Genomic DNA, 24892 nt, shown 5'->3' on the forward strand with positions numbered 1-24892 from the left:
GCTCAATTTTGGCCCCCCAAGTTTACCCCCTTTTGCATTTGCTAGCCCCCCGTTGAATATTTTGATTAAAAATTGGTTATGTAGCATTTTAAAATTAAATAAGTATTTTAAAATAAATAAATAAATTACAAATTGTTTTTTAAAAATAAATTATAAAATATTTTTCTTATTATATGTAGTTTGTAGAATAATTTTGTTATATAAAAAAGTAAAAACAACATTTTATGAACTATTTTTTAAAAACTTTGTAAACTTTTTTTTAAATAAAAAATAATTAGTAAACCTTTTATTAAAAAAAACAATTTTTAATACATTTTTATAAAAGCAAATATTATTATTTTTTAATTTTTTTAATTAAAACATATTTTAATTTTTTTTTTAAATGTCACATAAGCAATTTTTAGTCAAAAAAAGTCAATGGGGACCAGGAAATGCAAAATGGGGTAAACTTGGGGGGCCAAAATCGAGCAATTGAAACTTGGAGTGCTAAAATCAAGCAATTGTGAAACTTAGAGGGTTAAAATCAAGCAATTGAAATGTAGGGGGCTAAAATCAAGCAATTGTGAAACTTGGGGGGCCAAAACTGCATTTAAGCCTAAAAATAAATAGAGAAAAATATAATATAATTCTATTGTAAAGTTAATGTCAATATTTTTTACCTGGAACATAGTTATCAAGAAGAATATTTCATTCATTTTAATATATTTTTTTGTCTCTTTTTTATGAAAGAAACAGTTTCTATGATCTTGTCTTGTGTGGGGCTCAATTGGTGTATTAATTTTATTCATCATGTACACAGTACAATTCCATTACACATCTGGATTGTAAATAGAATATATTAAAAGATGTCCCTCGTCATATGTAAGATATTCAATGTGTACTTGTATCTGGATTGTAGGCAGAATATATAAGATATTCCGTTATCATAGTTTTATATATAAAGATGCTTACATCCTTGTATTCGAAATACAATTTGACCAAGTACTCCCTCCGGTCCTTATTATAAGGAACACTTTGAAAAAAACACACGAACCAAGAAAGCTAATTTTCTCATTAATAATTCTAAAGCTAATTTTCTCATTAATAATTCTAAAGTTTTATATTGTATTCCAAAAGTAACCTTGGACTAACATGGGGAATATGTCTTTCTAATTAATGCTAGTGCATTGGAATAAAGTATTTGATTTCATTTAATAAGGGTACAAATGAAATTGTGCATTTAAGAAAGAATAAATTTAAAGAGTGTTTCTTATAAAAAGGACCAAATAAAATTTCCAAAGTGTTCCTTATAAAAAGGACCGGAGGGAGTAGTTTTTTGCTCCTAAAATTTTTAGTATGTTTGCTTTTTCATGTATTAAATGAATACCTAATTACTGCTTTCCAAGTACAAGTTAATGTCTAAAAAAATACATATATGTTATGTAGTTGGCAAGTAAAGTTAATTAAAAATTAAAATAAAACAACGTATTTCCAACCATTAATTGGGACAAAATTAAGTGCCTATTTTTCTTAAACGTCAAAATTTAAGGATAGGCTCAATGAGCTTAACAAATACATCAAAATATTTCCTTTAAAAAATACATCAAAATATACTCCTCCCCAATGCTATCCGTTTGTATTTCTTTTATCCAATGCTTAAGAATCTACAGCAAGAACTTGGAAATACCCACCAATCTTCAGAAAGAAAACTCAGCATTCATACTTCAAAGGTCTCCCTCAGCTGATCAATAACTTAACCAGCATAATTGTAAATGGACACTTTACCTTACTATTTAAAACAAGTTCATTACATCCTGTTGTGGGAGTGATACTTCAAATTTATCACACTAGTCAAAAGTCTATCCTCTGCCTCCTAAGACATGCTAGTATACACTGATTTTTGCATGATCTTCAAAAACTCCAAACCCACTAGTTTTTATTCAAACAAGCAGGTAACAGTGAAAACACCGCGTACAATGAATCACTATAAGATGGCATCTCTCATTTTAATGAACAGCATTGGACGAGAGTATCGAGGTTCATGGTAAGACCGTGGTTGAAGGGAAACCTTGACACAAGCACTAAAAGCAACAAACTAGATGCATACGTACAGGCCTTTCTACTAACACCACCCCCTTCAATCAATGCCCCCATTTCCCCATTTTCAAAGTCGTAATCTTTCTCTTTTTGTAGGCACGATGCTTGGCAGACATTTTCAATTTCCTTTTGGCATTTCGCATTGGATTGGTAGCAGCCATGACCTTTTCTTCCTGTTTCCTCTTATTTCTTTTGGAGCTGAGGTTTTTCCTTATAAGGTTATAAACTGCCACATATTTTTGAGTACCCAAAATATGCTCTATTTTTCCACATGTGTCTTCTGCCAACTTTTTGAGATTATCTGGTAAAAGAACAACCATACTCGTTAGGCAGCAAATAACAGGAGTGGTAAAACTAAAAATATGACATGAAAGGAGGGCTTGGTAAAGATAAAACTTAGAAAAAGTCGCACAGAGAAGCATATAATAGAACATTAGACATTATGGTTAGTCACCCTCATCCCAACGCCAAAAGAAAAATTTAAGGAATGAAAAAAAAAAAAAAAACAGAAAATCTATAGGTAAAAATATCTAATAAAAAGGTTAGGATATCAGGATATGTGGGATATAAGACACAACAAATTCCTGTTCAAAAAAAAAAAAAAGACACAACAAATTATAGGACATATTTATTTGAGATGTCCACTAGTTTTGCATTTTTGTCTATTCCGTCATATGACCATCCTGTGTTACTGTTAGTGGCATGAGAGGATCTTGAACCAGATAGGGCAGTCAATTCCAAGCAACGCCAATCCAGTAAAATGGATATCTATCAGACTTGGCATTTATCTAACATAAAAGAAATTAAGAAAATTTCAGAGAGTAAACGAGAAAATACCAGCTACCACTTTTCCCGCAAACCCTTCAGAAACTTTATACAGAGGTAACAGGACCACATCAGCATAGCAATCTTCCTTACTGCTCTGTATCTGTGCCATAATTTTCCCAAAACTGTTGAAGACTATTCCCATCTGTGTTAAACAAGCAAAATAAATAAACATTACCTCTATGCACATTAATCAACACTAAAAAACGTATATGCAATGAGATCGAGTACCAACCTGAATAGCATCTGTTTGAAGGGCAATTTTGCCAATTTTCTTGAGCAACAACGAGACAAGTGTATATTGGGTATTCTTAACATTAAGTTGACTATTGTCTTCAGATACGGAGGAGGTAAGAGATGAAGACAGGAACATACTTTTTCCTTTTTTTGCATTCATTAAGTCAAAAGCTTTCAGAAACCGGTCCTGCTCATGTTGCTCAAGCTTAGACCAGAATGCAGGGGGGTCTATGCAGGCAGTTTGCCCCATTAAAGAATGGACACCACAAATAGAAAAGACAATATTCTGGGTCATCAGGTTGCTGTCAGCATCATCTATGAGTGGCATTTTCAATTGGCAGCAAAGAGAAGTGGCTATTAGATATAATCTACTAGGACTCATCATAAAATAACTACTAAAGGAGCTTTGTTGATTTTGTCTGTTGACATCTGTTACACGTTCAAAGTATAGACCTATGAGACGAACTGATCTGTTGCGCAACCAAGAATGTGGGTGCAACAACATCTCACATATTGTTTCCCATATATCCTGAAATGTAGGTAAAATTAGTGTCAGTGTGCTTGCTAAAACGTGGAAATTGATGGATGGAAAGTTTTGATTAATTAGATGTTTGTGTTCACATAAAGGGCAGGAAAGATATTGCTTTGCTTCAGACCACCGCTACGCCACACACCGCCAAAGAAATCTCAAGTCCATGTATACTTAATAGACAGTACAAAGAAATTTACCTCCAGATCCTTTGCAAAGCATAAATCATCAAACTGATGAATCATCTTCTCCAGCATAACAAGAGAATAGTATGCCTCTTTCCAAAGGGGAACGATGGATTCGGACTCAAAGCCCTGTTGCCTGTTTGTGACTGCATGTATAGAAGACTGCAAGATGCGACGAGTCACCGGCAAGACACAGTCTATATGTTTAAGAAATCCATTCTTGATTACCTCAATCAGCAACCCCAAAACCTGTATCAGCAATTTCAAAAATAAAAAACATAAAGACAAAATTATGCCGAGGTAATTTGTGTTTCAGAAAAAATAAAAACAATGAACTGATTGGTTCTCAATTCTTAACACTGCAATTCTTTAGGTCAAATTTGTTGTTTGGGCACCAGCTCTCAACAATATAATACTCCCTCCGGTCCTTTTTATAAGGAACACTTAGGGCAAAAAATTTGGTCCTTTTTATAAGAAACTTTGACCAATTTTCAAATGTTTTAAATGTTCAATTTCACTTATGCCCTTATTTATTATGAGAGAGAATTTAAAAATAAGTAAGTTAGTTGAATAAAGAGTAATTAACTAAGGGTATACATGGAATAAATTTAAATTTCTAAGTGTATTAAATGAAAATAACTATGTTAAATGTGCTTCATTGGTCTGTGTGATTTTTTCAAAATGTTCCTTATAAAAAGGACCGGAGGGAGTATAATACTAATGACTATAAACATGCCAACAAATCTCTTTCTTCATTAGATTGCACTATGTGTGATTCTAATTTCTAAACAGCAACAAATATAATATAATGAACAGCAACCGCTGTCATTTGGAATATTTTGATGAGTCTTGGAAGTTTCATCTGAATTTAGAGCATTTCCTTTCCAATTTGTCAATAGAAGCGAAGACACCATTTATGCCAATGTGGCACCTATTTTGTTCTTTGGGGTATTTGGTTGGAAAGAAATGCTTGTATTTGCAGGGGTACGTCCCATCCATGCCGTTGCTATGGGATAAGTGTGTCATCTGCTGCTCAGCAGCTCCACCTATGGTCACCCTCAAGGAGTATCTCTAGCAAAAATGAAGAGGTGTGGAAGTTGCTCATTCATGACTCTTTAATTTCAACTGTCTGTAATTTTAGGGAGTCTCTCCAGGAGAAATGATGAGGTATTGGACATATCTCTAGTCAACGTGGATATCAGATAATCAACAACTACTAAAGTTCAACTGTAACTACACTAATTTATTCAAAAAGAAGACCCCAACTCAAAGTCCCAAACAACCATGATCTGCTAAGATGACCACTTATTACAATCAGACCCAAAATACAGGTGATGATGATATATGATACTCAAGTTATGCTTACTAATCAATTTAGAGAACATTACCTGTGCGGCAGCAGCCCATAGTTGCTGCTTGTCACCCAAATACCAAGAAAGAGCATATTTAAGAATAGAATCAAGTGCATTGGGACTAACAGAACCAATGAGCTTCTTTATAGCAGCCCCACTCATAGAACGAACAATATTATCATTATCATTTGCCAAGCAAGCCACCAAATGGATGAAAAATGTCTGTGATTGCTCATCCAAAACACTTCTTGGAAATTTGACTATAATAGCATGAATCATTTCAAGAACAGATTCCCGTCCAGTCGAATGTTCATACCTGCAAGATTTAAAAAACACATTAGCCTAAAATCAATCTTCAAACAAGGAAAAAGAGAACTATATTGTTAATAATCAACAATCATTGTGAACTTACCTCAAATTTGAGAGCAGGAAATCCAGATGTTGTTGCAAGCGCTTTTCTGAAAGTCGATAATCAAGCAAAAATTGCAACAAAATTTTACTGCATTTCTTACGAATAGATTCCATTTGACTTGTCACCATCAATTCAGCAACCCTAGTAACAATGTCATATATCTCGGCTACAGGCAGCTTGCGGTTGACAATACCCTTTAGAAGTGATAGCGCAATCAAAGATGGATTCCTTTCAATGTCCAGAAATATTGGAAGCTGAATTAGTATTTGTATCTGGTCTTGGGTGAGAGAAATTTCAGTGTTCCTCAAAAGCATAGTCAGCATTGTCAAACATGACTGCATTAAAGGACTGCTAGAGTTTACTGAACTTTGGGCAATATCCAATACAGTAGACTTTATTCTCTCAGCATGTGCTTGAAGGGATGGTAAAGGCAACTTCACCAGTACAGTAAGGCATCCAAGGGAAGCAGACAATATATCCTCATACTTTGAGCACAAACCATCACTTAATAGCTTGACAAAAGGATCTAATAAGGATAAGATATTTTCATCTTTTACGCCCTGCTTCAAACCCTTCATCCGTTTATGCAATATTCTTAAACCAAACACTGTTATAAGGTGAGAGCATAATAAGCCACTAGAAACTACACGGCCTGAAAAAATTCTTTTAGCATTAGTACATCTATCCTTATCTTCCGATTTTATCAACTTATTCTCATGCCAACCAATTTCATTTTTTAAGCCATCCTCAACAATGCCATAAATAAAGACAAATAGATCAGTCTGATCTACAGATGGATTGCTTTCAATACCAGCAGCTATACTATGCAACATAGTTTCCAATTTTCCTTTTACAGATTGTATGACATGCTTCTGCAAATGAGCAGTTACTGGTGCAAGCAGCTTTAGTGCATAGCTTTTGAATGTTACATTTTGGGCCACCAATTTCAAGCTTTCAAATGACATTTTCTTCTTTGTTTCTTTCATCTTTGAAGCTATCTTTTCCACTTCCTTCTGCTCAGCAACATCTCCAAAAATGTCATTCTCTATGACAGAAAGGAGATCCCCCAAACAGTAATCTATCTTTCCACTAACTGCACTTGAAAGACACTTGGACAAAATGAAATTAAGTGTGTACCCTAGGACATGAAGTTCATATCCTCGCTTTAAGGTAGACCGTAAAACCTTAACAATGAATTGCAAGTATTCCAATCCAAGTTCTTTCAAACAAGTAGCCAACGCAGACCTAGCTTCATCACGAATGCTTTCTAGATGACTCTTTAAGAAGTTTGAAATTCGGTGAACGATAGTTGGAAGATACGTGTCCATCACATCCCCTGGAAGTAACTTAAGTAGTTTCAATGCAGCAAGACTGATATTAACATTAACCCTTTCTGAATCAGAATCCATCAGCTTTTGTATCTTAGGAAGCACAACTTTATAGAGGCATGTTTGTATATCTGTGTTCACATCAGAAGCACCAGAGTTGCCTAAAATAACTGAAGAAACAACGTTGGTTACCCCCGTGTCAGAAACACAAACCAAAGATTTCTTAGGTTCTTCAGTGTGAGAAAGTTCTGAAAAGTGAAATTTATCCAAAATAGCACAGATGAGACGTATAAAGAGTTTCTGTTTGTCTGGACTCCTGGATGCTCCCTGAAAACATTTGTTCAATAGTGCATAGTATGACTTCCATCCCATCTGACCAGCTACAGAAGCAATAGTTTCAATGCATGCAGTTTTCATATGGTCAACCTTTACTTCTTTCTCATCAAACAACATGTTGAAGAAGTGTCGCATGAACACTTTTTCAGTGATAAACTGAAAACAAACCATAAATAAATAAATAAATATCCGTCACTAGGAAATATATTTTAATTTGCGAAGTTAAATTCGCTACCTCTGATAATTTGTTCGTACTGATAACATTTCTAAACAGCGACAATGCCTTCACTCTCTTACCGATCTGCAACACCAAATATACTTCCGTGAGATGTTTCGCAAGCTATTTCAATAACTCCACCAAAATTAATTACTAAAATAACAAGACAAGTTTGGAAGTATTTCTGACTACAATAAGGAAAGGCACAGAAATACACATAATGAAATGTCTAGAATAAAAAGCTGCACATATATATATATATATATATATATATATATATATATATATATAGACACACACACAGATGACACTGAGGAACCTAAAAGTAATAACAAAAAGGGAAATTACTTAGATAGGTTAATGGTTAATCATAAACCTACCACTGAGTCGCTTATATTGTCAAAAAAATTTGCTTCACTATCGTCATTGCACAGAACTTCGAGTGATTTAAGGTTTAACACATCTGGAAGCTTCGACGCTATTTGACTTAACAACTTCATCCATCCCTGCAACGACATCAGGCAGCATATAAACAAACATAAAGGATTTTTTTTTACAGTCATTTTTTATGTAATTTATATTTACATTTTTAATCAACAATTAACTTAGTATCTACTCCCTCCGTCCCAAAATATAAGGGAAAATTGGTCAACTAAAGTTGATGTATCTAGTCCAAATTTTTAACCAAATACATCAACTTTCTTTGACCAATTTTCCCTTATATTTTGGGACAGAGTAGTATGTCAGTATACTATTCTAAAATCCTTTCAATGCTTGGAAATAGGAATGGCAACTATTTGTCAAACTAGACAAGGGATTAAGTCCAAATATATGCATATATAATTACACATATGTCTAATTTCATAAGTAACTAGAATTTCATACAGTACCAACTCTGAAATATGATTTACAACATGAGTTACCAAATACCTTTCGAACAGCAAGTGGCCCATCCATGGCATCTTCCATATGCTTCAAAAGAAATTTCTTTGTAATACGCTGGATGCTTGATTTTGTCCAACAACCATCAGTGTTTTGCATTATAGACAACTCTTGTTCACTGCTTCCTTGTTGTGAAAGGATGAGTGCAGAAAAATCAACAAAAGATAGCAATGAGTTCTGTGCACTACAAACAAAAGTTGTTTCTTCTGAAGACATGTCAAGTACACAGTGTGATAAAACAAGTAAAGCATGTTCCACTTGAACATTTCTGAAGAAATCAATATTGATGATGCTGTAAGCATTCAAAATAACACCATGATCAAGCCAACCCAAAGTAGATGTTGTATTCAGCTTACGGAGAAGTTCAGCCTGCACCCCAACAAGATAGCAGGGGAAATTAGAATGAACAAAGAATATGCAATGTATTTGTCAGAAAGTAATATGTGTGGATGAAGAAAGCAAAAATTACCACCGAGAGTACAGATGCATCAGATGCTACAAGAACATCAAGAAGATCACATATCCTCAAACGCATATCCAACTCAGCCGAAATATATAAAGGAGAAACAGCACTCAAAATTTTAGCAGTGCTTCCATTTCCCAATATGGGTATGATATTTTGAATGACTTGCAAAACTTCAATACAGACATCTAGAATATAGCAAGAACTTCAGTATCAATATAGATTTTAATTAGTTAAAAAAAAACCAAAACATGATAATAAAGCAACTGGAAATATTGGAGGTTCTCTCACCAGAGTCTTGTGTTTTCTTTTCCAAAAACAGCAGCAGTATGTCCACAAATCGCTTTGCAAACTCTGCCTCCTTTATGTACTTGGGCAAAAATTTGAAAATTCTTAATACTGTCTCCCCAGGAGATTTGATCAGCTTTCTGTCCAGATGAAGAAAAACAGGTCAACATTTAGTACCCAAGTCCCCACTCCCCTCTACACGTTCTTATACAAATAAGGCATGGGCATGGTGTTTCTTGCCAACATAAAATAGAATCAGTGCAATCAGACAAGGCGTCCACCTATTCATATGGTAAAAATTATCATGCTCCAACATTTTCCAAATATGCAAAGTGTTTATTTAATCTCGTTATTTCTTCACATAATTTGGTTGAATTCAGCCACGCGCCTTCCCTTCCCTGGGCACCAGAAACTTATAAATTACATAATGTTAATATATATTTTTCACCTTCAATCCTAATCCTAATGATAAATTAGGTTTGAGCTATCACCCTTTACTATGCCCTTGTGTTGCCTTTGCTATCACCAACTTAAATGCTTGAGCTGTTAGACAAAGGTACATTATTGATTTTGGACATAAATATATTTTTGGTCCCTTAGTTCCAGGAGTTTTTTATTTTGAAGTGGACCTTATAATTATTATTTTTTCATTTTCGTCCTTGTTATTCTGTTTTAGTCTATGTAGTATTTTACACTTTTGTCCCCACAATATGTGGTTTATCTTAAATCAATCCTATATCTAATTTTGAACATCTAATTACTTAGTCGAAGGCTCTAATAATGGGTCACGGAGCAAATGTCACATGAATGAATTACATCTAACGTAGACCAACAGTAAAAAGTAGCTGTTCCTCACCAAGTACGAAGCAAGCTAATGTTTTATGAAATAAATGTTGAACACATTAATGACATATAATTCAGTTGCAAGTTTTCAAACAGGTCTATACATTCAAAATTGGTCCAGATGGGAATCACTAAATGTAAGACACCAAAGGATCTCCCTATACAAATACTTTTTGTCTAAAAAATCAAATTTATTTATCTCCTGGTCTTTAAGCTACCATTCATCACTTGCCTGCCCCTTTATCAGAATTTTCGAAAAATAAATGCTTTCTAAAAAGGTCTTCAAACCACAAAGAACTACAGGTGTTTGTATTGTTAAGAGGTAACACTTCATTTTATGGAGGAATAAATTCAGTTTCCAGAGAAGTGGTGGCAGTAACGCAAATTACATGGTTAAAAATTAAAACAATTACTTCAGCGACTAAAATTGTGAAAGCAAATGAAAATTAAATACCTCTTGGCTGCATTATCACTTCCAAATAAACAACAAATGCTGTCCATAAGCACTTCAATATTTGAAAGTAAAACTCTATGGGCAGAACTGTCTTCATAATCCAACTGATTGTCAAGGCTTAACAAGTTCTCGACAAACTTTAGAACACAATATACAATAGCTTCAGAAGCTGAATTGACGGAAACAATGGAAAATATATCAGGTATGAGACTTTCTTCCCGGCATAATAGTGGTACGAGTTTATGATTTGCACTCATGGCCAGAAAACAAGATAGCAGTGAACTTGGTTTCTCACTACTAGCCGCCTCCTGTTTGAATTTCTCAATCAACGTTTTCACTGAGGAAAAGAATCTGTCCCACAAATTAGAACCAAATTCATGATCCTCATATTTATTGACAACCAGGGAAACAATTTTCAAGCACAGAGACCTCATATCCTTGAGCTGATTTGAAGTATTGCCAATCTGCATAAATAAATACAAAAAAAAAATATCAAATGGAATAAAACAGACAACATAGATCATGCGATGCAAAAAAAAAAAAAAAAGTTTGCCGGTATTATGAGCAAGCCCAATAGCAGCTGTGAGGCCCAAGATAGCAATATTCCAGCCCAAATAGTGGACTTAATAGATATCATATATATCTGAAAACTTGGAAGTCATAGCATATGTCAACATAACATATGGTTATAATGGATACATATTTGAACATCTGAAAATCATGGTTACTGACGTTCAAAATCGTAGTTAATTATGTTCAATGGATCGTTAATTAGTATTCATTAATAAATAATCCGCCGAACGTAATTAACCACATTTGAACGGAGTTAACCATACAAATTGTTATCAAATTTGTGTCAAAATGTCATATTTTATTGATTATAATCCATGTAATTAGTGACTCATGTTGAATTAGTTCTTGTAATATGTGAACCATATTGGTTTTGAGTCCCTAAGATATTTTAGAGACTAATTCAATATAGTTCAAATATTACAATTCAAGGACTGATTCAACATGAATCCACCATTAGAAGGATTATAATCAATACAACGAGGACCATTGTTTATTAAGGACTAAAAGGTTATTTTGGCCTAGAATAGTATACCAGCATTATGGCAAAGTGAACATTGAAACACACACACACCAGTGCTTCTCGCTATTTAAGCTAACATCACTCCGAAACATTAATTTCATCCTCAGGTTTGAAAACATAGTGTGACACAAAATTTCCATTCAGTGTGAAGAAACCATTACCAGGATTTGATTTTCTGGCACTCTTTCCTCACCAAGAGAGTTTGAGTTGGTGCTAGAATTGTGTTGATCTGAAGAAAGTCCATCCAGTTTTACATTGTCAAGGCTTGATGTGCAACTCTCCAACACCCGAACAACACACCCCACCAGTAAATCAAGAAATGGTCTGATATGCAATTCATCAAAAACCCCAACAATATCTTCTATAACATGCAAGAAGCCATATTTCTTTTTCCAGGATAAGGTTGCGATATTGTCCAAAGTAAAATATTCTAACAAAGAAGATGCTTGAAATTCACTACTGCAACTTATAGGTAAAGTCCAAAACAGGTTAGTAGGCCCATCAGTTTTCTCTACTATTTGCAAAGGCTTTATCAGTAAAGCAAAGAAAAGTGGCAGCTCAGTGATATCAAGTCCAGCTATGAAACTCAGAATAGCTTTCCGATGACAAATACTTGCTTTCTGTTAAAATGAATAGACAATATTATCAGTCTAGCAAGTATAAAGGGATGACAAAAGACAGATATATAAAACAATCTCAGAAGTTTGAATTCAAGAATACCTTTCGAGATGCAAGTCCTTTCAACTTTCTTACTTTTGGCATCAAAAGACGGATAACCAATGGCACGAGATAAGCTCGGTGACATTCTTCAATCATTTTAGATTCTCTGGATAAACTCCATGTTGTTAGTTCCTCCCTTGTAAATTTGGAACTAATCAAGTTTCGCAGATGCTCGGTATATGGTAAAAAGAAATCATCTTTCCAGATTAATAGGCAATCCAGAACTCTTATTTGTATTTCGGGATCGTCTTCTTCAATAAGCCTATCATAAAAACCCAAAAAAAAAACGGGGGGGCGGAAGATGTTAAAAATTGGGGACCACCAAGTTTATATATGAGGCTAAAAAGAAAATAACTTTGCAGTGATGTACAAGATACATAATCAAATTGCATCTCAACCTATTTTGCAGAACCTCCTTAAGAAATTGGCTCAGGTAGAATGACTTGGGATTTTTCATAAGTTTCAACAAGTTTAGCCATTCCTTCAAGATGAGCTTCCACTCTTTTCCTTTACAGGCATGAGAATCAAACGATCCCACACTGCAATGTCATGGTTTCAAACAAAACACATTTCAAAACATGGCACTTTAGGTGAAGCTTTAGAAGTTCACGAATTTCAAAATCATAGAAAAGGATTGAACAGATACTTACCTTGCAAGATCAAGATTGTTGTATCCTAAGAACTTCAAAAAAAGAGGAATGAATTGCCGAGAGCGAGATTCTATAACAGTTGGAATTTTTTGTAAAGCTTGCAGCAATAATGTCAATATTGTTGAGGATGGCGTGCTATCAGATTCATGATGGACAAATAATTTGAAACAACCATGTAAACCTGAGAAACAAAATCAACTGGTTACCAAAACAGCACAATGGTACACCAATAATATAAACAGGAATTTTACATGTTAGAAATATACAAATATTAAAGAAAAATGTTACAAAATTGAATACATCAAGAAACTTCTTACAACGGTTGTTACTTGTTTCAACTAAGTTTAATATAAACTGATTATAATTTTACAAAATAGATTAAACTCAAGTCAAGAACCAACCAGTGAACAATAATCATATGTCGTGTCCACGTGTCTTAAGACATCATGTGTACACAAAAAAAAAAGGGGGGGAGGAGGAAGGATGAACTCAATATATGATGTTAATGTAGTTGTAACATACCAGCTGGCTGATCAAACGATGCACCATTGGCACTATCATGTAAGCTGCTAGAGGTCTCTCTCATTGCTTGACATTTTTCCAGATAATTGATAAGGGTATCCCACACAAGTGAAAAATGCAGGTTTACCAACACAGAAATGCATTCTAATACAGGATTCCAGAGATAGCTAAATCGGTTATTCAAGATGCCAAACAACCCACTCAAAACAAGAGGTGCATAAACATGAGTAATCCGTCCGGAAGATAGGTCCATCTGTATCTTGGAAATCAATCGTTGGATACTTCTACTTGTAGAAATTGAAACTGGAGTTGTTTCAATAGACAGGAGAACCAGAAGAGGCTGTTATTTCACCAAAATACAGTCATATTAAAACTCAAATAATAAAAAAGGAAACGTCACATAATATAAAGATACATACATTATTTCCTGTGTTATCCACAACAGAAGTTGGAGAAACTTCGATTTTCCTTTTCTTCGCAGCTGACTGATCCACTGAAGAATTTTCCTCACCCAAAGATTTGTAATGACAAAGTATTTTAAGGGTTGAAATGCGAAGCTCCTTGTCTGAATCGCACAGATTACCAGAAAATGATGTCACTGCCTCTGCAGACATTTCTTCAAGTTCTGGATGATACATTCTACACCCAGTGTCTTCTAAAGAAGGGCTGTAATATATACAAGTGAGAGGTTATTCAAATACAGAGCACTAACGATAAAATAGTGACAATTTGATAACTAAATATTGAAAAACAAAAAATGACTAAAATGCGGTTAACTTATATCCACTTACCCATACTTGCTTTCCAAATAACCAGCAACAGCCAACAACACGTGTGAAGATGACTTGTATTGTTTTGCAAAACTTAAAAACTTTTTGGTTTCATCAGCTCCGAGGTTACTGTCATTGTACAATCTGCTGTAAGAACTTAGTGAAGCACCTAGAAGGCTTTCCCATGCTTTTTTAGAGCTATCTGCAATGAGGACTGCAGATGAAAAAGAGAAAAAGAAAATAAGAAATTATGTATTTAAAGCCTACAAAATCCATCAGTGTGAAACATGTGCTGATTCGGAAAAAAATGATTGAAGAAGCAACGATTCATTGAATACAACAATCTAATTATCCCAGTATCAACCCACAACTCGGATATTACATTTTTTAGTATCGTCCAACCCAGTTAAAAAATATAGCAAGCCAAATATAATCTAGACAAAATGGAAAACTAGATTTATTATTAGCCAGACATAAGGTTCTACAAGATTGGTCATAAAAAAATTCATATTTGAAACAAGGAAGGGTGGAATACCAGCTTTAACAGTCAGAAGCTGATCTACTGCATCCATAAGATTCACCAACAAGGATGGAACGGTATCAACTATAGTCATATGAGAATAGCAGTTCACAACTCCCCATAGTAGTGACATTCTTTCATCAATTTCACAAGAAACATCAGAACGTGCAATATCATTTATTTTTTCAATCCAAGAACGGATAGTCCCTTTGAAATGATTGCATATCCTAGCTAATGCTTCTCTACTATCTCCGTCTACAAAGTCTGAGTCTCGTATATCCAATTGAATTTTCTCACAGAAGGATTGTAATAACTGTATGACCTTTTCCTCTGAAATCTCCAATAACTCATTTATTGCACTGAAAAACAAGCATAAAAGTCATATAATATATCCAGAGTGTACAGATCAATGAATCGCTCATTTGATTCAAAGGTTACCTTATAACATTATTTCTGAAAGCATGTAAACAGAGATCCTTCTGTAGCAGTTTTTCAATGAAACGTAGCAAACTGGAACCAAGCTCAAACATGTCAAGAGAGTACTGAAATAAGTTAAAGAGAATGCTTAAATAAAAAATACACAGTCTGTCTGTCTCAGCCATTACCTCGAGCTTCGTGATTTAAAAATTGGAGCCCACTGGGTAGCACACTCGGATATCATTGATTTATTGCAACTACAGAGCCCATCAAGAGTGGCCAACATTAATTTCAAAATTTTATCAACAACTAAGCATGTATCGTCTTGTGACTCGGTAACCCCCAAAGGTGTGATATATGACCGCACAAGCAATAGAATGAGTTCAAGCATAAGCTTATAATCTGCCACATGTAAGGGTAGTTGACATTAGTGCCAAAGCACATGGATGACTCAAGCAACTTTCTGAAGAAAACGTGTAGCATCCAAAAATAAGATATATTACACTAAAAAACATTTATTGATGCGACACTACACATTTGACAAAAATGGTAATATAAGAAACAAAAACAAACCAACATATAGCAATCGAACCCATCCCATCACTCACGAAACAAAAGCATATATCAAGAAAACCAGAAGTAATAGCATCATTCGACTCATGCACCTGACCCCAACTAATGTGAAAAAGTTTTGATCATAGTTGTTGAATTTCAAGGAACCAGGAGTTTCTTTTTAAAAAGTAAACCACAAGGTGATGTGACAAAGTGCTAAGCAAACTACACTCCCAGTTGAATTGATGGCTCTAACCATATCATCCATGCCCGAATGGGAATACACAAAGAGAATGTGGGAATACTCGGGGAAACTCAATTTAAATAACAAAGAGAACAGTAAACATTGAAGATTCCCAAAAGAAACTTAAAATTCCATCTAGTTATCAGATATCGATTCATCAACAGTTTACTGAACGGATGAAAAGGAAAAGTTCAGCGACATAAAGTATTGTAACTTACCAGACACTTTTTGCCCTTTTTGCACCTTTACAGCTGAGACAAGAACTGATAAAATGCGTCTTAAATGTGTGATGTTTCCAGTACTAACACATTCGTGCACTTTCTTATATAAGCAACTCCATGCCAAATTCAACTCTTCGGGCTCCATTGTCTCACATAATTTCTTAAACACAGATTTTATGATGTTTAAAATGGTTCTTGACTCTGAAATAAAGGCAGATATAGATATGAAACATTGCAATCAAATACATTACAAATCATGTAGAAAAGCAATTATATTTACAAACAGCAACATCAGGTGACAGATAACAACAAATGGTTAAAAAAACTAATCATTTTAATAGAGATTGAAGAGTCCATGCTGAGGCTCTCAATTACTCGAAGAATGCTCGAGTTCCTATTTAAAATAAATTGCCCTGCTGAGGCTAGATCATCTAAATCGTCTGTATCTGTCGTCAAAGGCTTACTTCTGGCTTTTAATAATTCATCATGTTTATTAATTAGCCTTTAAAATGTTCACTAAACTCCATGCATAAACAAAATAAATATCTTGTGAAAGCAAATTTAATATCATTTTTCATTTCTCGAGTTTATGCTGATTAAGCTTTCATTTAGGTTATTATTGTGGACTTTAGGCCCCTAATTTTTACCACTATCCTATTGTAGCAGTGTTGCCACATATCGGGCATGGCAGATTGCAGTGGCTTTTTTTGGACAACTGCCTTGGCGCTTTTTGGCAGGTTTTTGGCTTTTTTCCATGGTCCGCCATTCGTCACCGATAACACGTACTGTGGTGATGCACTAAATAATCTCAGAATCAGGGCAGAATTTACGTAAGAAACATTATTCGGCAGATACGAGATGAGTTAGGCGTTTAGTTTGAATTGGCATCTATATATGATTGTTTGGCCAAAATCTTGATTTAAGACATCTTGATTCTCGACAAATTGATAGACTTCCAATCAAACTGTCAAGCCACTAGCATTTAGGTATTGATCACATCAAAGCGTTAATAGCCTGCTGTAGTGTGTGCTATAGTGATAAGCAACTCAATATGCTATGGACATGAAAAGTAATTTAGTACAGTACACGCCCGTTTTGTATCTATATACTTGACTCCCTCCTTCTCTTCCCTCTTCTCTTCAACTAAATTTTCTGTTCCATAATTCTGCATGGTTTTCAGTCACCGATAACATTGTACTGTGGTGATGCACACAAATAATCTCAGAATCAGGGCAGAATTTACGTAAGAAACATTATTCGGCAGATATGAGATGAGTTAGGCGTTTAGTTTGAATTCGCATCTATACATGATTGTTTGGCCAAAATCTTGATTTAAGACATCTTGATTGTCGACAAATTGATAAACTTCCAATCAAACTGTCAAGCCACTAGCATTTAGGTATTGATCACATCAAAGCGTTAATAGCCTGTTGTAGTGTGTGCTTATAGTGATAAGCAACTCAATATGCTATGGACATGAAAAGTAATTTAGTACGGTAAACGCCTGTTTTGTCTCTATATACTTGACCCCTCCTTCTCTTCCCTCTTCTCTTCAACTAAATTTTCTGTTCCATAAGTCTGCATGGTTTTCAGTCCTTCTGATTACCTAATCCTATCTTCTGTTCTATTGCATACTCATTAATGTTGGTTGTTTTGCAGCTTTTAATCAATTCTGTTCCATCTCCATGTTTGGTTCCAATTTATTTTCCCTCTCGGTTGCATACGCCTTTTACAGCTCTATATTTATCATTTAGAAATGGAACAACATCAAATAATATTTTGTATAACATAACTATAACTATTTTTGAAATAGCCCTACTAGCCATAGCCACAGCCATGAATCACCTATTACTGCAAGAGCATTATTCACTAACAAGTTAACTAAGCCTATAATAGCACTATTTATGGTTACAGTTGTTGAAACACTAAATCTAGCAACAATAAACATAGTCTATGATCAGAATCGGTTACCTTGGTCAGCTCCATTACCAATGGAATGAACTGTTTCGCTTGTTAATAATTGTAAAACACGCTCTGCTTTCGAATGGAACCTTGGTGAGTAACCTTTCATAATATTATAAAGCAATAATTCAACACCAGACTCTCGGCATGGAGATGGCTTCTTCACTGCCTCGGCGATTACTCTTCTAATTCCTGTCCAACCAAACAAGATGACAAGCTTTATAACCACCCAAACTAATAAAATCATTAAATCAAAGAGAAAAGTATGGAACTAATACAAGTTTCATGAAGCATTTTATTATAGCTGTATTACAAAATTGGTGATATTCATTAAACATATGAACAAAAGGCAAGACAGAAAGGAAGGGAAATATATATACACAATGAAAAGCAATCAATGACATCAATACCTCTTTTCAGCTGCTCATCAGGAGCATTTCTCAAAACAAAGGACATTGCCTCTGCCATGAATTGTTGAACATACTCCTTCGGATAATACCTTAATTTTGAAGTGACCCTTGAAGTATCAAAGTCAAAGAAACATAGAAGAATCAGACTTGTAGTCGGTGCCACATAATTGGCTAAATTAAACAAAACGAGCAGTTATCCTATGAGCTTAGATCAGGTGATTAGAACATTTATTAGCAAGCTCCGATTAAGGGGTTCAACAATCCTTGGTGGAACATCCATTTTCTATTCCAATTCCCATTTCTTTCTACAAATTGTCATTTTTATCTTCTGCCATAAACAGCAATAACTAATACTTCCTGACTTGCTTAAATTATATTTCAAGTTCCAAGTCCTATATTGCTTATACACCCACACATTTTCTTGGTCAGTCTAAGCCAGCATCATCATTTTATAAAACCATAGCACATATGTCAATATAATTTTGTTCTTCATTCAATTATTCAGACACTGTTTCTATTTTATGGAAATCTGTGTCTGTAGATCCAAACTAGGCCATTTCATGGTTTCCTCGTATCCTTAGGTTTCCATTGAGATTTTACTACATTTTTGTTGCAAAACCTATATTAGATTGTCCCTTTGTTTGGTAGAAATTACAGTTTCTGGATTTTAACCTACTTTATGCATCCTATATGACACAACTACAGAGAACTACTTATATAACAATATAAGGCATGCATGTTTAATCAGGGAGAGGGCAGAGAAGACATCTCTCGGCTAATTCACCCAAAAAATGAGATAAAGTGTGTATGTTTGTGTTCAGTCCTTGTCCGAATCTCTGCTTATGCAAATCAATCCTTGAAAGTGGTGTAGGACATCAATCACTTAAAAGTTAACCTCATACAGAAAGTAAAAATAACACTTCAAAAAATAGACTATATCACTCACGTAAGCACCTCTGATGGGTTGTGTATTAAATATTTCTGCAGATACATCATAATATATGACCATGACGTGAAGATCTGCATGAAAACGAACATTTTCATTCATAATTTGCACTAAATAAAGGAAACTAACGAATGAGAAATGCACAACATATCCCTTAAGAAAATTGCCAAATTGATACACTATACCTGCTCAATTATATCTGGTTCCCTATCAGCACCACTTTCTAGAAGAGATGCTAAAGAATCAACAATTCTTGGAAATAGCCTGGCAAAACCCATATCCACAGTGAATATGAAAGAAGTTAGAAAAATGCCCGTAAGGAAGCCATCAATTATTTCTAAGAAGTGATAATCATCTAGTCAAAGTGATAAACAACTTACGGAACAAACTCGTCTAGGAGATCTCTAGATAAATCCGCAATTAACCTGTAAACAAAATGTTGAGATTAATTCGCAGCAACTGCAAACTAATAGATAGGCCAAAAAATTTTGCTCTTAGTTCAGTTTGGTAACTAATGCTATTGAGTATGCATGTCCTATTTGATTCGGTCTCAATTGATTCCTAATAGTAAGAGATAGGGATGACGGCATTTGAATTTTTGAACCAGTCAACTGGCACGACAGGTTAATTATTGGTTATTGCCTTCCCACAATACAACTTGTCGATTGAAATTTGAGAAAAGTTTGTCCAATTTATTGCAAACATGCGATTCACGCAGAAATAAAGAAATAGATAAAATTGATCGCTAGTGTGCAACCCTTCATTTGTCGATAGTAGGTCCGAAACAGACTACAACGAAGTAAAGAACTAATAAATATTTGGCTTAAATGCAGTTTTGCCCCCCAAGTTTCACAATTGTTTGATTTTGGCCCCCCAAGTTTCAATGGTTCAATTTCAACCCCCTAAGTTTCACAATTGCTCAATTTTGGCCCCCTAAGTTTCAATTGCTCGATTTTGGCCACCCAAGTTTACCCCCTTTTGCATTTACTAGTCCTCCATTGACTTTTTTGACTAACAATTACTTATGTGGCATTTTAAAGTTAAAAAAACATGTTTTTGTGGTTCAAAAAAAAAAGTTAAAAAAACATTTTTAAAATAAATAAAATATGTTTTTAAAATAAAAAAGATGTTTTAAAATTTAAAAAATCATTTATGAAATTTAAAAAAAAAAGTGTTTTAAAAATAAATGAAAATTGTTTTCTTAAAAGATAGTTTATAAAATAAAAGATGTAACAAACTTTCACAACTGAGTTCAAGCACTAAAACAATTCCAAACTAATATATCTACAAATAAATCAACAAAATATAAATGGACCGGACAGAAAAGTCAGGAATGCATCGAAACTGTCAATGAGGCAAAGTCAAGGTACTCTTCATAATCAAAAGAAAGAGGAAATAAAATTGTAAAATAAAACCAATGTTAACGCTATAGTGTAGCACAATTTGCACAAACCGCTATTGTTCTACAATTGTTCTACAATGCGCTGTTTAGTACAAAATGTTGTCAAATTACGGTAATATTTATTCATTAATACCATTTCATCATGTAACACACTAACATCTCTCTCAAGCAAAATTAAGCAATTCTAAAATGACTTGCATACCTGAGAATTGGTTCAAGTGATAGCCTTGCTTTCATGTGCAACCTAGAAAGTAGCTTTGAAATTATTGTTTCCTTGTGCAACAGCACCAAGGGCAGTGTTTGTGTACAAGAAATGACTTCTTCGTACAATGAGATGAAATCTTCTGTAGTATTCTCTTCCTGAATTTTGACAATTAATGAAAACAATGAATAGTAGTGTAGACCAAAACAAATATTAATAATCCGGTATACAATTTTTAGAGGAATTGTAAGTAAAAAAACACCGATAGCACACATCGGATAAATAAACATAAATAGTATTTCATAGCAATAAATATAGGAATTGTAAATTTAGGCATACCCTCCATTTTACAAGGCAGTCTCTGAAAAAAGATGAACCTTCAGATGGCTCAGCTTTAACCTGATGAAGACTTCTAAACACATTGATTTCGATATCATCTAGTTTCTCAGAGAATGACTTAAACTGTGCATCAATTAATGAAAAAAGTGTGAGAGAGAACAAAATTTCAACTATAACTATAGTTTATAGTTACTTAATCATGTATTAAGCAAAATTAAACAGCTAAAAGAACACAGTGATGCATATCAATTCAAAAAATAAAATAATTGTTCATCAACGTAGGGTTTAGGGTTTAAGCAATGCCGCCACACGGAACTGAGAGAGGTGAAAACTTACGACAAAACGACGGCGGCCGGGTGATTTATTGAGAGACTTGACAGCTTGAGCGTGTGACGACGTCGCCATGTTCGACGGGAAAGGGTGGAAGTTGCGGCAGACGGTTGAAGTTGCGGCAGCAGGGGTTGGAAGGAATCGTTACAGGGATGAGTCGGGGTTTTAGTTTCTTCGAGTGATGGAACGGAGGGAACAAAACCGACTGTTATTGATATTTCAACCCATTGGGCCAGCCCATGTGAAATTGTTTTTCGCTATACGCCCCCACCGGATCATTTGTACTCCCTCCGTCCCAAAATATAATAACTAGTTTGACTACTACACGTATGTCAACGCACAATTTTGATCATTAATATGTTTAATTGTTTATTAGTAAAAATTATAAAAACTTGATATTTTGAAAATACTCATTAAAACAAATCAAACAAGATCTTATATGCTAATATTTATATCTATATATTATTAAAAAAAATATGGTCAAAGCAAGATAACTGAATAGTATCATTTAGTCAAAGTAACTCTTATATTTTGGGACGGAGGGAGTATTTAAATTTTTGGTTCTTGAAATTTCAACATTTTATTTTAGTCCTTTAAACACATAATAGTGAGAGACATGCATTGTTGGCTACAAAAATAATGATCCTAAAGCACAAATGATATTTATACCTGAGGCCGCCCTACAAGGGCCAATGACCTAGCCTATATAGGTTCAGGTTAGGCTAACCTATTTCTTTAAACCTATGATAGGCCATTATTAGACTCAGACTTTCGATTTTTTGACAGGCCAAGCTCAGGCTTGACAAAGCATAGCTCGCTCTAGCCTATTCTCACCTCTAATAACTATATATAAAGAGGTTAAAAAAATTGTGGACTTTTCATAATATCAACAATACCTTGACTATTTTTTTTAGCCGCAAAAATCTTTATTAACAAGCTCACCATAACACAAGACATATTTTTTTTAGCAGGAAAAAAAATTTATTAACAAACTCACCATAACATAAGAAATGTTTTTTTTTAACATAAATTTGCTTAATAGAAAATATGGATCACACATACAGGTGTGGAAAGTGCATGTCTGGCTGCTAGTAATCTATACATATATTCTATACAATAATTTTTTGTATGGACTTTTCATAATACTAACAATACCCTTGATTATTTCAAAAAAAAAAAAAAAAATACCCTTGATTTTTTTTTAGCAGCAAAAATCTGTTATTAACAAATTCACCATATCATAAAATATGTCTTTTTTTAGTAGCAAAAATCTTTTATTAACAAACTCATCGTAATACAAACATGTCTTCTTTTTTTTACATAAGTTTGCTTAATGAAAAATATTAATCATACAGACATGCGCGAAACGGCTGTAAGTAATAATAATAATAATAATAATAATAATAATAATAATAATAATAATAATAAGCTGGTAAAAAAAATATCGAGTGTGTCGAAAAAAATAATAATAAGAAATTTTTTTGTTGTTTTTTTGTTTACAATGAGCTGGGGATCGAACACATGACCTATAGAGTACTACCCAAACTCCTCACTACTAGACCAAACCTATTGGTTTATAAGATTTTTTTTGTTAACAATTAAAATTGTAAGAAAAAAACTAAACATTTACCGTATTTATTAATGAGAGTTTTTTTGGGTACATTAATGAGATTTTTACAGTATTTAATTATTTGTTAATTAGATGTTTTACGGTTTACGGGAAACAATTAAATCTTTTGTGAAAAAAAACTAAATCTTTTCAGGATTTGACATTTAATTGTTTGACAGCTTAGTTAGTAGTGTCGGTTAATTATGTGAGATAAACTTGAGAATCACGCATCATATATAACGGTCATAAAATCCCCTTCTATATAAATCATTAACGAATGAATTGTTCTTTTATCACTGCAGTCTTCTCTCTCTCTCTCTCTCTCTCTCTGTCTCTCTCTCTCTCTCTCAATATTCATCTACATTGTGAACTAAATTTTTGCAGTAAGAACAGAAGAATGATGAATCAAGTGGTTAGGGGTTTGAATACCAGAGACAGTACTATGATTCAGCGTTCAACAATGGTTGATGATGCTTTGGTCCTTGATTCTTTCGTCGGCAACAACATGATGTCTTCTTCACGATCATCAACAAGAAGGGTGGCAGTGAATCATCCGTTGATGGTGAACGATCGTGTTCCTGTTTCCAATGTTATCCCGCCATGGTCGATGCTAGATCACACCATTGTCTTTGACTCTAACTCTATCGATAATATGGGTCACCACCACCACCACCAAAACTCTAATGTTACTCAAGTGAATCGTGTCAATCATCAAAAATTTCAACAACTTTTCACCGCCAATGAACCAACAACAACAACAGGGTCTTCGGTGTGAATATGTGCCTCGACAGGATTATTATATTTTGATGATGGACAAAGCAAAAATGTTATACGCAAAAAGCGGTCAAAGGATTTCCGACACTCAAAGACGTGAATTATAAAATTACAAATCAGTCAAAGGATTCCCGGCGCTTAAAGATGCGGACCATAAAATTAATTTTATGATCCATATATTTTTTAGGGACTTTGTGTAAAGTAGAAAAAGCTCTCATCAAAATAAATCACACACTCACAAAATAGTTTTTACAAATATATTTTTCTACTATAAAATTATTTTTGAAAAGTGGTGAGAAAATTATTTTAAAATCTTTTTAAAGGTTACGGTGGAAAGATTTTCTTCAATGTGTCAAAAGAATTAAAGGAAAGTTTTTTTGATCTTATCATGTGTTGTATCACCGATTTGCAAGTAAGTGTATATATGGCAATTAAGACTATATGTAGACTATGTGATCATACATCTTATCTATTCTTAATAAGCTATATCACTGCCATAACTTGTTTCTCAAAATAATCCTATTCTAAAAAGAGAAATTCTTAGGTGAATCCTCACCTAAGCATTAATTATTAGGCACAACCAATTATAAAATTACAACTCATTAATATATTAAATAATTCTAAATAACTAATAGAGTATTAATAAGAGCAAATCTTAACATATCTTGAAAAATAAGGAAATAATAAAACTTAAGTACTAGGTTGTTATTAGCAGTTTTATT

General features: G+C 33.9%; 2 protein-coding genes across 3 annotated transcripts; one reads left to right on the forward strand and one right to left on the reverse strand.

The window, feature by feature from the left end:
• Positions 1-1425: 1425 nt before the first annotated feature.
• On the reverse strand, positions 1426-22034 carry LOC123905582 (small subunit processome component 20 homolog). Of its 2 annotated transcripts, XM_045955248.1 has the most exons (31): positions 21794-22034; positions 21458-21580; positions 21119-21276; positions 19895-19939; positions 19700-19778; positions 19515-19588; positions 18569-18675; positions 18168-18350; positions 16194-16397; positions 15368-15581; positions 15201-15272; positions 14778-15121; positions 14264-14456; positions 13892-14138; positions 13473-13812; positions 12951-13131; positions 12699-12839; positions 12301-12562; positions 11742-12200; positions 10488-10951; positions 9194-9330; positions 8909-9090; positions 8428-8808; positions 7878-8003; positions 7516-7581; positions 5617-7436; positions 5241-5520; positions 3868-4101; positions 3137-3667; positions 2914-3046; positions 1426-2377 (listed from the first exon to the last, which is right to left on the reverse strand). In XM_045955248.1, the coding sequence occupies exons 1-31, from the start codon at positions 21860-21862 to the stop codon at positions 2121-2123; spliced, it is 8106 nt and encodes a 2701-aa protein (XP_045811204.1). In that variant the 5' UTR covers positions 21863-22034; the 3' UTR covers positions 1426-2120. The 2 variants fall into 2 exon arrangements, with proteins under 2 accessions (XP_045811204.1, XP_045811205.1); XM_045955249.1 differs by lacking the exons at positions 19700-19778; positions 19895-19939; positions 21119-21276; positions 21458-21580; positions 21794-22034 and having other exon boundaries at positions 19523-19541.
• A 1822-nt stretch (positions 22035-23856) lies between these two features.
• On the forward strand, positions 23857-24171 carry LOC123904894. The gene has a single exon (XM_045954500.1). The coding sequence runs from the start codon at positions 23857-23859 to the stop codon at positions 24169-24171; it is 315 nt and encodes a 104-aa protein (XP_045810456.1).
• The last annotated feature ends 721 nt before the right edge of the window (positions 24172-24892 follow it).

The sequence above is a fragment of the Trifolium pratense genome, linkage group LG2, assembly GCF_020283565.1.
Source record: "Trifolium pratense cultivar HEN17-A07 linkage group LG2, ARS_RC_1.1, whole genome shotgun sequence".
NCBI classification, from domain to species: Eukaryota; Viridiplantae; Streptophyta; class Magnoliopsida; order Fabales; family Fabaceae; genus Trifolium; species Trifolium pratense.